The sequence below is a fragment of the Bos taurus genome, chromosome 16, assembly GCF_002263795.3.
Source record: "Bos taurus isolate L1 Dominette 01449 registration number 42190680 breed Hereford chromosome 16, ARS-UCD2.0, whole genome shotgun sequence".
Classification (NCBI taxonomy): Eukaryota; Metazoa; Chordata; class Mammalia; order Artiodactyla; family Bovidae; genus Bos; species Bos taurus.
The window spans coordinates 29,378,209-29,392,329 of record NC_037343.1 but is presented as its reverse complement, the minus strand read 5'-3'; the positions used below and the strand labels follow the sequence as shown (position 1 = coordinate 29,392,329).

The 14,121-nt window shown below is 50.6% G+C and overlaps 1 protein-coding gene across 2 annotated transcripts in view; it reads left to right on the top strand.

Moving 5' to 3' along the window:
- PARP1 (poly(ADP-ribose) polymerase 1) overlaps positions 1-14,121 on the top strand; it is a 41,453-nt gene that overhangs the window by 14,124 nt on the left and 13,208 nt on the right. For both annotated transcript variants that reach the window (XM_005216796.5, NM_174751.2), the window contains 10 exon segments: positions 271-485; positions 1,907-2,006; positions 3,852-3,968; positions 4,566-4,742; positions 7,429-7,573; positions 9,338-9,478; positions 10,121-10,363; positions 10,626-10,694; positions 10,812-10,944; positions 13,090-13,285. In XM_005216796.5, the coding sequence (XP_005216853.1) occupies positions 271-485; positions 1,907-2,006; positions 3,852-3,968; positions 4,566-4,742; positions 7,429-7,573; positions 9,338-9,478; positions 10,121-10,363; positions 10,626-10,694; positions 10,812-10,944; positions 13,090-13,285 (1,536 nt within the window).

The window sequence follows — 14,121 nt, the reverse complement described above, 5'->3', positions numbered from 1 at the left end:
ACCGGGGTCTGCAGAGCGTCCTCAGGGTGATGTTACCACTTTATCACTTGCCCAGGCAGCTGGGTGGGCAGGTAGCTAGTTGGACTTAACCTTACTTAAAATTAGGGAGCAGAGGCTTCAGGGTAACACAATCCTTAATGGCATAAAAGAACCAAAACCTTCCAGCAGCCCTCCCATCACCTTCATTGTGGACCTGGTCGCCCCTGGGCCGCCCTGATGTTTGACCACCCTTCCTTGTCTCTCTTTTAACACGTGTGGATTCTCCTACAGGGCCAGGTGCGCCTGTCTAAGAAGGTGGTGTACCCCGATAAGCCCCAGCTGGGCATGGTTGACTGCTGGTACCACCCAAAGTGTTTTGTTCAGAAACGGGAGGAGCTGGGCTTCCGTCCCGAGTTCAGCGCAAGCCAGCTCATGGGCTTCAGCGTCCTCACCGCAGAGGACCAAGAAACCCTCAAGAAGCAGCTCCCGGCCATCAAGGGTGAAAGGTGGGTAGAGGGCTGGGGGTGGGGGGTGCCCATGGGGCTTCAGGGAAGGGCTTCCCGCAGGCCCAGAGTCTGTATCAAACTGCTGCACCCTCCTTTCTGCCCCGTCTGAGCGTCCCCCTGACTAGAGTCCGCCACCACCTCTCACCGCTCCATGGCCCGCTCTCACGTCCCCGTGGCATCCTCAAGTGCAGAGGCGTCCTTCAAGCACTATCCCAGTTCTAAATGCGCGCGTGTAGGACTTGCCTGGGGGTCCAGTGGTTGAGAGTCTGCCTTGCAGGGCTGGGGACACGGGTTCAACCCCTGGTCTGGGAAGATTCGACATGCTGCGGGGCAGCTAAGCCTGTGTGCCCTAGAGCCCATGCTGTGCAACAAGAGAATCCACCACAGTAAAGAAGTCCTCGCACCACATCTAGAGAAAGCCCGCACGTGGCAACAAAGACCCAGAGCAGCCATGAGCAGATAGTAAATTTTAAAAATGAAATAAGTGCACAAGTTTATGGTATAGCACATGTGGTTCTGGAATGTTAAAGAAAACTAGCAAGTCAGAGGCATGGATTTTAAAGTCCTCAGGGCGCTTTGACACTCAGTATAGGTGTAAGAAGAATGCATAAGCTTCCATTTATGCCGTAACCACCAGAATGGGTTGAGCGTTCTGGTGTGCTGGGCGCTATGCTAAGCCTTTTACAGGATAATTCATTTAACCATCACCATGATCCTACAAGGCAGAGGGTATTCTTTTCCCCACTTTAATGAATGAGGGAAAATCCACAGGTTCGATCTCAGGCCAGCGTGACAGCTGAAAGCATTAACCACCATGGCTGGCCTCCCCTGTTTCTAGGGGCTACTGATGACCCTCAGTGCCCTCTCTCAAGTCAAGGGTGATGCTCCTTGGTCAGCACTATTTGCTGACCTGGCTGAGGCAGACCGGCTGGCGGCGCCTAGACTACTGCTTCTCGTTGGGCTTGAAATGATAGCTCGGCCTCCCGCATTTGAGATCAGCCTTTTGGCCTCAGGAGCAGCCCTGTGTCTTAGCTTGAAAGACTCAGTGCCTGACACTGGTGCTTTGTCTTCTGCGGTCCCTGCCCTCAGCCGTGGCCTTAACCTGTAGCATAGTCCCTGCCAGAACCTTCCAGGCCTGGTCTATGCCAGGAGATGGGTGGCATTTTGATGTCAAATGGGGCCTAAGCCCTAGGTGCTGCGCCAGGTTGTTCCAAGGCTCTGGAGCGACCGCTGGCCCATCCTCACAGTGGAGTGTGTCATGAAGTGGCAGCTGCAGACCTGAGCAGACGGCGAGCTCCTGAGTGGGCAGCGCCTGGCCGGGCCGAATTAGAGTGGCGTGAGGATGCTGTGTCACCCGAGGCATTGGCTTTCAGGGTTTCAGTGGTTCTGGTTCTTTCTCTCACATCCTTTGTCTCTTTCAGAAAGAGAAAAGGTGATGAGGTGGATGGAATAGATGAAGTGACCAAGAAGAAATCTAAAAAAGAAAAAGACAAGGAGATTAAACTTGAAAAGGCCCTTAAGGTGAGTCCCGAGCTGTGTGTCTCCTCTTGCCATTCAGTCTAATTCTCTTCCTCATTCTGGGGAGAAAGTTAAAGGAGGTGCGGGTTTCCTGCTTTATAAGAGCTTTTAAAATTCCCAAATCGATAGTTGTTGTTCAGTAGCCTGGCTTTCCCCCCAGGCTTTCTTTCCTCCTCCCAAAGCAACACGAAGGCATCCACAGTGGGCTCTCAGCGTCAGACCAGTGGCCAGGCTGGTGGGAGCTGAGCTGTCGCTTCCCACTCAGCAGCCTCGTGCTGGGCTGGGCGTGTCACACCTCAGCCATACAGTGCATCACCGCATCCCAGACCTGGAGCACATTGGAAACTGGGTATTGAATTCAAGGATGCCGAAGGTTCTTGGCACAGAGAATGGCTGAAAGAGATAAAATTCAATTTTCTTTTTATGAAAATCTCTTCTTGGGGAAGAAAACAATAGAAGGCATATAGTAAAAGGAGAAAACTGCCCGTTAGATCGGTGGTCATTGAACAGAGACATTCGTCACCGTGTTGGTAAACGTTGTCGAAGCAAAGTAAGAATTATTAACCAGAAAATGGCGAGTGTTTGTTTGGGAAACTAGGAGGGGGCCGTCGGTCTCTTCTTGGGGGTGTGATTTCCATGCTTAACACGAATCACAGGTTCGGTGTGGGTTGTCCTGCAGTTGAAAACGTGTCTGCTTTGTGCCAGGCCTGGCTGCAGGGCCGCTACAGTGGGTTTGGTGTTCTTCCTTCCGTGCTCCACACGCTCCCCAGCCCGGCACACCGTTTGTGCTGGCCTCCCGTCCTTGGTCACGTAGGTGACCTCATCCTGCTGCTTCCATCTCACCTTGCGCCCTTAGACTTCCTCCTTGTCCTCCTTCGTTCCTTATGCTCTCTCATTCCAAGGCTCACCACGTGGTCCTGCAGGGGTGGATTTTTTAAATTGCATATTTTATTTTTAAAAAATGATGCATACTTAAATTCATTTTCACTTTGTTTTTGGACCACACCGTGCAGCATGTGGGATCTCAGCTCCCCAACCAGGCCTCGAACCCATGCCCCTTGCAGTGGAGGCACAGATTGTTAGCCACTGTACCACCAGGGAAGTTCCAGGGGTCACTATTACTGAGAGGCCCTTACGGAGGTGGGGCAGGGGAAGCAGTGTGTGTGATGCAGCTTTGTCACGTTAAAGCCCTTCTCACCCAGTGCTGAGAGAGCTGGCATTTTCATCTGTCTTGCAGAGGTGGGGGTCTCAGGGCATGACCTGCGCAGTCCCCTAAAGCAGGAGGAAGTGTTCCCCTGCCCTGACTCTGCTGTGGGGAGGCCACTGCCTTTCTAAGCAAAGCACATGTGAGAATGAGTGCAGTGACGGGAAAAGTGCCCACGAAGAGTAAGCACTGCATAAATGTTACCACAGAGATTTACAGTTCTGTTTTCAGAAGACCTGAAGTCTGTTCACAATAGTGAGCATAGTGCACAGTTGAGGCAGTCGGAGTGTTTGGGGCTTGTCCCTGCTCGCTCTCAGGTAGTTGGGGAGCCGACCCTCCTCCCTTTGGTGCTGGGTGTTGGGACAGATAAACCCGGTGCCTTCTTGCATGCGTGTCCTGGGATTTGTCTCTGAGGGGCTGGTTCCAGGGACTCAGGTGCCCAAGTGCCCAAACCCCAGGCCGACTCAAGACACGGCGCCCCGTGCTAGGAGCAGGGTCCTGGGGATGCGGCAGCTCTGCTCAGTGCAGGGCTGTGAAGCAGGGCTATGATGGGAGCCAAAGCAGGGCCAGGGTGGAACCTTCCTCTGGTTGGGCTTCTTTCTCTGAAAAGAGCCAATCTCTCAGCTGCTGGCTGTTGTGCGCAGGCCCAGAACGACCTGATCTGGAATGTCAAGGACGAGCTAAAGAAAGCGTGCTCTACGAACGACCTGAAAGAACTGCTCATCTTCAACAAGCAGGAAGTGCCCTCCGGGGAGTCGGCGGTGAGCTGCCCTTGTGTTACGGGAGCCGCGAGCCAGGCGGCCAGGCCGTGTGCGGTGACTGTCCCGGTGGAGTGTGGGAGGCCCTCCGGTTGAACACCTGCCGGTATTAATTGGGAGCGACATTCCACAGTCGTGTTGCATGGTCATCACCATCAAGGTCGCCATTTGCGGGGCAGGAAGGGGCAGGCGCTCAAGCACTGAGGTGGGCCGCACGTCTGCCTCGTGTGTTCATGCCACACCCTTGGGCCCAAGGAGCTCTCTCTGCTGCCTTCCTCCCGGACTCCCCGGGGGCCACGAGGGCTGTTTCCCCAGCAGGCCCTGCCGTCACTCCGGTGCACTCAGAAGCAGTGGATTCTCTGGGCTCTCGCTCTATTTCTCAGTCACCGAGGGAAGGGGTAGCTGCAGGAACACTTCATGCGTGGACATAAGATCCAAGCTCCAACCATGATCCACCTCCCCTGGGGAATGTTAGGGAGCCTCAGGGCACTCCCTTTTTTAGCAAGTGAAGTCTGTGCAGATTCTTCATCCCACATTGGCAAATGTCCTCTGAAGGCCCCCCGCCTTTCCTCCCTGATGTGTTTTCTTCACTGGCTTCAGATCTTGGACCGCGTGGCCGACGGTATGGTGTTTGGCGCCCTCCTTCCCTGCGAGGAATGCTCGGGCCAGCTGGTCTTCAAGGGCGACGCCTATTACTGTACCGGGGATGTGACTGCCTGGACCAAGTGTATGGTCAAGACACAGACGCCCAACCGGAAGGAGTGGGTGACCCCAAAGGTAAGTGAGGTGGGAGGTAGGAGCAATCCTGGGATCCGTTTACAGAAAAACCTGGTCCCACCTCCCATGCTTGTCCACACTCAGGGCCACCATGACTGCAGAGTAGAGTGTCTCAGACCTCTTTACATTGGGGCCTTCCTCATAATCAGAATGTGAAATTATGTCACTGGTTCTGTACATTTGCAAACTACACAGATGGAGAACCAATGCACTTCCAGCCGGAGCACAGGTTTGTCCAGCTGGTGTAAAATGTGGAGACTGAGTCGTTTTTAATTTCTGTTTCTCAAGTGCCTCCCCTCTGCCAGGCACTGTTCTGGGCACAAGGGACACAGCGGTGAACCAGTGGCGATTCCTGCCTTTATGACAGGAGGGTGCTTCTCAAGGACATTTCTTTGCCTAGGTGCTGGAGGAGGAGTAGGACCCAGGGTTCACGTGTCCCCTGTCACCTTCTCTCTGCTGAGTTCTCAGAATGCAAAAAGCCTCAGTTGGGGCACCTTGTTAGGAGCTGTGCTGCTGGGGAGCCAGCAGTGTCAGGGGGCGGGCTGCTGGAAGGACTCAGCACCACCGGGGACGGTCGTGGCCCTGCCGCTCACTGGGCTTTGGGGTTGGTGTCTGTCAGGTTGCCTCACTGCCTGTGTCTTCTCCTGGGGGGAGCATTTGGACCAGCAGCGTATGTAACTGTCACCTGCATCGGGGCTGATCGCCGCTTTCCCACGTTTTCCCCTTTTGCACTCATTCTTTTCCTGCCTTCTCTGTCCCCTACCGTAATTATTGAATACCTCTTGTGCAGCTGCTCTGAAACAAATCTGACTTTGTCGCTGCCCCACCCTTAAAACCTCAAAGTGATTCCCCGTTTATTGTAGAAATATTTTCCCAGTTCTTCTGAGAATGCCAATGTTATGAGCCCATTTGTGGTATTCATATCCCTTTCAGTATCTTGAGTGAGTGATGTTGCTTAATCATGTCCGACTCTTTGCGACCCCATGGACTGTAGCCTACCACGCTCCTCTGTCCGTGGGATTTTCCAGGCAAGAGTACTGGAGTGAGTTTGCCATTTCGTCCTCCAGAGGATCTTCCCGACCTAGGGATTGAACCCAGGTCTTCTGCATTGTAGGCAGATGCTTTACCGTCTGAGCTACCATAGGTTGGGGAAAAAATAAGATTGTTACGTGAACTATTTTGTGCTTGATATGCCAGTTGCACTGCATCTATGTGTAGTTTTTTAAAGGTTGTTGTAAAAGGATACCTGGATGTGCAAGACATTTTGTCAGGTCAGCAGTGCTTGCTGCCCAGGCAAACTCATGGACTTACAGGCCCTGTGTAGGGACTGCGGCCACCAGGGGCTTGGATCCCAGAATCAAGGGCATCTCCTTGGCTTGACCCCCTTTCCCAAAGCCCTCCGTGGTCTGACTCCAGCTGCCGTCTGCAGCCCCTCTCTTGGCTCTTTTATTCCTCCTCACATCCTGCTCTCACCACTTGACGCACGTTCTCTCCACCTCCGTCTCACCCCTTCCCCAGTCCGTCCTCATCTGTGTCTCTTTGATCACGCACTCCACAGTGGGGAACCAGCTGCAGTTGTGTGTTCCCAGTACATCACAATACCCGTCCGGTGCATTTACCTAACTGCCTGCTTTCCAGCTTGCAGCCAGCTGAGCAGGTCCCTGCCTCTGAGGAGCCCTCCCAGCGTTGGCATCACTTTAGCACGCCTCTGGTTTAGAAGCCAGCTCCTATCTGGAAGTTGCCTCCTTACATCTGACTCTCAGTCAAGGCTGAACTTGTTTCTCAAAGGCCAAAACTCTCTTAAACCCACTGTGACGTGTGGCACATGTTAGATGCCCAGCATATGTCTTCTCCACTGGGTGGTCATTAACCATGGATCCAGCAGGAAAGGACTGTTTTCTTTTTTTAACTTTTTATTTTGTATTGGAGCATAGCCGGTTAACAACGTTAATAAACAGTGAAGGGACTCAGCCATACATATGTACATATCCGTTCTACCCCAGACCCCCTCCCATCCAGGCTGCCACGTAACACTGAGCAGAGGTCCATGTGCTCTAGTGGGGAAGGACTCTTTGTTGGTGGGATGAATACTTAGGAGAGTAGGGAGCTGGTAGCCCTGAGCCTCGTGCATGTGATGCTTACTGTGTGACCACTTAGAGCAGAGCCCATGGTGACACCTGGGGTGCAGGTGGACTGTGCTGGACACTGACCGGTGTTGGGCCGCCTGCATCCATGGCCGCTTCTTCTAGGAAGGGAAGAGAATTGCCTTGATTTCCTTCTAGGTAATAACCTCTCTCCAGGGATGTGGAGAGTCTGAGGGGCTTTTGGTCATGGAAAGGACATATGACCCCAGGACAACGCCTCTCGACCCTTAGGATTGCAACTCGAGAGTGAGGGTTGTAATCAGGTTCCAGCAGAGGTCCCCTGACCAGATAATCAACAGGTTTTTTCCTTTTTTCTTTTTAAAGAAAATATTTTTCTTATTAAAGCGTCACAGTACCAGCTCTATTATAAATGTAGAAGCACTAGTCATAAGTACTATATCAACAGTATTTCATACCAAAAGCCTCCAGTCTTCCTATTTTGTTATTCTTTATTGTAAGAAGAGAAAGATTCTCAAATTCTTTGCTCTGTCAGTTGGTTATTTCGTGGGAGAACTGATTTAACTATGACTTACGTTCTTTAGGAATTCCGAGAAATCTCTTACTTCAAGAAACTGAAGATCAAAAAGCAGGACCGTATATTCCCCCCAGAGAGCAGCACCCCGGTGGGGGCAGCAGCCCCACCCTCTGCAGCTTCAGCGCCTGCCGCTGTGCACTCTGGCCCCCCAGGTACAGCTCCGGGCCCAGCCTGGGTAGGGAGGGCTGGGGCCCTGAGCTTAGCGGGGAGAGGGGAATCCGGCTGGGTTCTTCTCCTGTTGGCTGATCCCACGGGGAAACCCTGCCCTTGTTCTCCCCACCCCACCGCCAGCAGGAGGAGGAAGGCTGGGGAGGGGCTTCTGAGAAGGATCAGGGAGACGGTTGCCTGTGGGGGCGTTGTCCTGCCTGCCTGAGTCTGCACTGCTGGGCAGAGGCAGTCCAGGTCTCCCCTTTCCGCCTCTGGGCAGCGCCCCCCCCTCCACCCCACCATTCATCCCGAGCCTAATGTGACACGGGCTCTGTCCCCTCAGAGACCCGCTGTATGTACTGTGATCGACGTGAAAGGTATTCCACACCAGCAAAGACAGTGAGATCAGTCTGTTTTCCTGGCAGAAAGGGGCTGCTGTCTTTGTTTACTCAGATATGTGGCTTAGTTGTGGCCACCATGTGGCAGGTGGAGGATGAGGATTCATCTGTGAATGTCAGCCCACCAGTGCCCTCCCTCCATCCCCTGGGGAGAGGTTGTGTGGTCATCCCAAGTCACCCTGCTGTTTGCAGGTGGGCTGGCTGGGGTTGGCATCCGGGCCCTGCGCTGAGGGTCCCCTCTGCTTTCCCCTCACTTGCAGTTCACAGCTCAGTGGTTCTGTTTGCTCTGGAGACCTCAGCCAGCTTTCAGTTAAACCCTGTGGGTGTCCCTGGTTGTTTCCCCCCTCACAGTTCAGTTTAGTCGCTCAGCTGTGTCCAACTACTTATGACCCCATGGACTGCAGCACGCCAGGTTTCCCTGTCCTCACCAACTGCCAGAGCTTGCTTAAACTCATGTGCATTGAGTCATTGATGCCATCCAACCGTCTCATCCTCTGTTGTCCCCTTATGTTCCTGCCTTCAATCTTTCCCAGCATCAGGGTATTTTCCAGTGAGTCAGTTCTTTACATCCGGTAGCCAAAGGATTAGAGCTTCAGCTTCAGCTTCCAATAAATATTCAGGACTGATTTCTTTTAGGACTGACTAGGTTGATCTTGTGATCCAAGGGACTCTCACAGGGATGGCTTAAAGGATTCCACTGCATCACTTGTGGAAATGTGTCACTAGCTCTATACGTCTCCATTTGCAACAAATAGAAGGCACACACCTAATCCAGGTCTTCCTGGCCTGGGGTTAGTGCTGAACACCTGAAATGCCAAGGTTCTTGGTGCCTGAATCCATCTCAACTCAGTGTGGTCCTGCTGACCAGAGCTTCCAGTGGTGGATAAGACTGATTTTTTTAATGGGGTTGATTAATAAGTATCCTGTGAGAATTGTAGTTTGTTTTTAGTTGTGGAATGGGGGGAAAAAATAACAGAAGGAATTGCAAGTTAATATGATGACTCCGGCTGCCCACCCCTGCCCAGACCCCTGGCCCTTCCTTGTCTGTGGTGCAGACCCAGACGCCCCCAGACATCCCTGCTCATGGCCTAATTGTAGAACGGTGTCAGTGCATGGCTCATGCCCAGCTGGCCCTTTTTGTGCCGAGGACGGTGTGGTTTGCTGTCCTCTGCTTTCCTGGTACTCTAGCTCTTTGCTGTTTACATGGCCTTTTCCCTAAGGAGACCCATTTCTCCCTGGTCAGAGAGGGTGCTGAGGCCGTTCAGGGGCCTTGCAACCTGGCTGACTTTTCCCTGGGAACTACTGCCTCGTTTTCTGCTCTTCCCCACCACAGGCAGCAGCCCTGTCTCATGATCCTGTTTTCCATTCCAGACAAGCCATTATCCAACATGAAGATCCTGACTCTCGGGAAACTCTCCCAGAACAAGGATGAAGTGAAGGCCACGATTGAGAAACTCGGGGGGAAATTGACAGGGACGGCCAACAAGGCCTCCCTGTGTATCAGCACCAAAAGTAAGTCTCACTGGCCCGAGAACCAGGGGGACCCTGTCTGTCTCTCCTGATTGTGTTGGGCCCAGTGTCCGACACACACAGGGACCCTAGAAGTATGTCTCTTACTGCGGGCGTGGTTCAGGTTCTCTGGGAAGGGGCATGGGCTCTCATAACTTGGCCTTGCTCCCTGCTGTGGTCTGTGCTCGCTTATCTGAAGACCAGCCCACTGTTGTCACTTAGCACTGTTCACAAGATGTTGGTAGATTTTCCACTAGAACAAACGTTCACAGCTTAAGCAGGCTTGAAATGCAGAGTTCAGAGGGTACACAGATTTTTTTGCAGACTTATTACACCAATGACCATCTTAAGTCTCCAAGAGCAGAAAGTACTACACCACTTTTCCCATACAAACCTGACTCGCCTTCTGTGTGAAATGCTTGTTGACATCTGGTTCTGTAGAATGGTTTGGAGAAAGCAGCTCTCATTCATCACACCTTAGAAAAGGAGGCTTGTTGCTAGTGGCAGACAGTTGTCGAAGTGAGCGAAGTTCCTGAGTGCTAGATTTTGAAGGAAAAGAAAACTGAGTGGGGAGGAAAGTACTAAGCGAGTAACGACTCTGGAGTAATCTGAGGTTTTGCTTTTTGTTCCTTCCAATTGAAACAGAGGAGGTGGACAAGATGAATAAAAAGATGGAGGAAGTAAAAGAAGCCAACATCCGTGTCGTGTCTGAGGACTTCCTCCAAGACATCTCCGCCTCCACCAAGAGCCTTCAGGAGTTGCTCTCCACCCACCTCTTGTCCCCCTGGGGAGCCGAGGTGAAGGTGGAGCCTGTTGAAGCAGTGGCCCCAAAGGGGAAGTCGGGGGCCGCGCCCTCCAAGAAGAGCAAGGGTCCCGTCAAGGAGGAAGGTGAGGCCCTGAGTGGCCCCATCGAGTCCACCCGTGCAGAGCCTCTCCCTTTGTGCCCCAGTGGTCTGATGAGTGCTGCCCACACCGGCTTTGTCAGTTCGTTTTCCCTTGACACAGAATGGCAGCAACTTCAGGTGGTGAGAGGCAACACACACATCCCCTGTTGACTCTGATACAGGCAAAGATGACTCACCTGCCCTGCCTGCCACCTTCCCCTTCCTGGTTTATTTTTAATGTTTGCATTTCTCTGTTTCCTTCCAAGGTACCAACAAATCTGAAAAGAGGATGAAATTAACTCTTAAAGGAGGAGCAGCTGTCGACCCTGATTCAGGTGAGGAAATGGGAGTGAACAGAGTGGGCTGCCAGGTTCCCTGGTCCTGGGGAACCAGAAGGGTCCCCTCCCTCCCCCTACCATGGGGGCAGACTCTCAGGAGCTCTGTCCTGACAGGTCTGGAACACAATGCACACGTCCTCGAGAAAGGCGGGAAGGTCTTCAGCGCCACCCTCGGGCTTGTGGACATCGTCAAAGGGACCAACTCCTATTACAAGCTGCAGCTCCTGGAGGATGACAAAGAGAGCAGGTGCGCCAGGGGGCGGGGAAGTGTCCAGAGGAGCGCGCTTCCGAGAGCAGGGCCCCTCGGAGCTGGGCTGTCCGTGCACCTGGGGACCAGCCGCCTCTTGAGGATCATAGGTGTGCGGTGATGTCTTCAGTGAAGGAGGGAAGAGGCCGTGGCCCCTGGACAGCCTTGCTGTCCTCAGTCATCTGTGTCACATCAGGCTCCTGGGTTACCAAAGGTGTTTAGGATGGCTTCTTTTTTTTTTTTTTTTTTTTCAATGTAATGGAGCCAGGTAAGAGCTGGTCCTGGCGTGCTGAGAGACAGGGCTGGCTTGACTGCCCATACTTATCTAATCGGAGTGGTCTTCCAACGAGCGGATGGGCTCTTGCTCTTGTTACAGCCGCTGTGGAATGGGAGCTACATGTAAGCGGGAGAGGTGTGTGAAAGGAACTCTTGCTAAACCCTAATGGCGGCAGAAAAGCACTTTGTATTTTGAACTTGATCTTTTCTTTTTAGTAAGTGGAAACAGTTTACCCGTTAAAGTCCAAGAGATTCAAAGAGCTTTACTCGTTGAAAGGCAGACCCCTGAGAGAATGTCAGCACCTGGCAAATCTCTGCAGCTGCCAGTTGTAGGCACTGGCAGGCTCAGGCCCTTCCCATTTCTTCAGCTTCTCACAAACCTGTCATTTAAAATGTGAACCTCGGGGACTTCCCTGGTGGTCCAGTCATTAAGACTCCATGCTTCCAGTGCAGGGGGTGTAGGTTCAATCCCTGATCTGAGGAACTAAGATCCCACATGCCGCACAGCACACCAAAAATTAAAAGACTGCCAAGTCTGTCCATATGAATGAAACAAGGTTTTAAAATGCGAACCTCAAAGGTGACCTTACAAGGGCACTTAACATCTGTGTGGCTATTCAAAGTTTGTAAAGAAATAAAATCCTACGTCGTTTAGTTTACTGCTGACTCTTGTTGGAGATTTGAAGATAGGGTTTCTTGCTTGTAAAACATAACCTTCCAGAAGCTAGCTGTGTATCGGAGTGCAGGAGGAGGAGTAGGGTTTTTGTAAAAACACAAGAGTACTGTAGTTCATAAACTGCAGGCGATGAGAACAGAACTGTCTACTACCAACACACAAGAAGTTATACTGGTGATTTCAAATGGGTGGCTTATCCTGGTGGCCTTGATTTATTGGTTTTTATAGGGAAATGGCATTATGGGCTGTTAGAAGATTTTTTTCAAGTTAGGTCCATGTGGTATCTTGAAAACATTTCTAGAGGGGGGAAAAAAAAAACAGAGAAGGAACTTATATGCCTCTGGGCAGTAGCCCAGAAAACCAGCAGGAAGCACCAGCTTTTCTGATTTTACTGCTATATCTGTACTTACTGTGGTGTGAGGTTTAACTTCTGCATGATTTTCACTAAGAAAAATGCACTCCCCCAAAGATAGGCAGCCCTGCCCCTAGAGTACCTGGGACTTAGCTCTAGCTTGAGATGGAGAAACTGAGGATATTAGCCTAGGTCTGTAGGTGGCTGACCCTGGGACCACTCTCCTGCCCCCTCCCATTTCATTGTATCTCAGCCTCTGATCTGAGCCAAAGGTTCTTCATTCTTTTTAGTACCTGTTGTTAATGAATCCATAACTTCCAGGTAATACTTGCTGTGTTTATTTGGGAAAAGGAATTGGATGTTTTTATGTAAAGGCCTCTGGAGAAGGAAATGGCAACCCACTCCAGTATTCTTGCCTGGAGAATCCCATGGGCAGAGGAGCCTGGCTAGCTACAGTCTATCGGGTTGCAAGAGTCGGACATGACTTAGTGACTAAACCACCACCACCACCATGTAAAGGCCTCAGGGTTTACTCCTCAAGTTCAGCTGCCAGATCCAAGGTTAAACTGTTCTTTGGTCCTTTTTTAGCTCACTTGCCAGTATGATATGGAAGGGCATTTTTTAATTACTTTAAACTTAACAACTCTCAGTTTTAATAGAAATTAAAATAAAAGTTGTTTAATACTGGTTCCTTTTGTTCCTCTTTGTCAGTTATCATCATTTTGGGGTGTTTACAACTCTTTTCTCCCTCAAGGGAAATAGCAGTGAGAGGAAGCTCATCCTGAAATACGACCGGCTGACCCGCAAAATTGTATCTGATGCTCTTCTTCTCTTCCCACAGGTACTGGATATTCAGGTCCTGGGGCCGTGTGGGCACGGTGATTGGTAGTAACAAACTGGAGCAGATGCCATCCAAGGAGGATGCCATTGAGCATTTTATGAAATTATATGAAGAGAAAACCGGAAACGCCTGGCACTCTAAAAACTTTACGAAGCATCCCAAAAAGTTCTACCCTCTGGAGATTGACTATGGCCAGGTAATCATGCTCTGACACTTGCTAGTGCTAGTAAAAGATTTTCTTTTAAAAACCTGCCATGAGTCAGATGACATCATTGATGAATTCCACCAGATATTTAAAGAATCGATACTGGTCCTTCGTAAACTCTTCCAAAAAACAGAAGAGGAAGGAACACTTTTCAACTCATTATACAAGGCCAGTATTATCCTGATAAGCACAGATGGATAAAGACATTACAGGAAAACTACAGACCAACATAGTTATGAATATAAATGCAGAACCTTCAACAAAATACTAACAAACCGAATCTAGCAGCACATGGGGATTTAGACACTATGACTGAGTAGGATTTATCCCAGGAATGCAAGGTTGGTTCAACATGCAAAAATCAAATCAGTGTAATGTAACATGAGTAGAATAAAGGATAGAAGCCACACAGTCATCCTAATGAACACAGAAAAAGCATTTAATAAAATCCATGCCCTTTCATGAATAAAATCTACTCCATGAAGTGTGAGGTGAAGCTTATAAAAACAGTGTGAGCATTTTCAAGACTCACAAAGGAGCAGTCTTTGGAATTGCTCCCTAAACACAAGGAGGGAGGAGTTCATAGAGGTTGCTTATCTGAAGGTCATGCGACTTGCTTTATCATCAAGATAGAATTATAGTGACTACACTGGGTCACAGTTTTTAGTCCTAAATTATTTCCTGATAATTTCCCATTATTTTTATTTGTAGCTTGATCGTCTCCCTTTATATTACCAGGCAACCTTCCAGTGTCTCTTGACTGATACTATTGAGGCCATTTGTTTTTGACAAAATTCTTACATTGTTTCTATATGAAAACCTGTTGC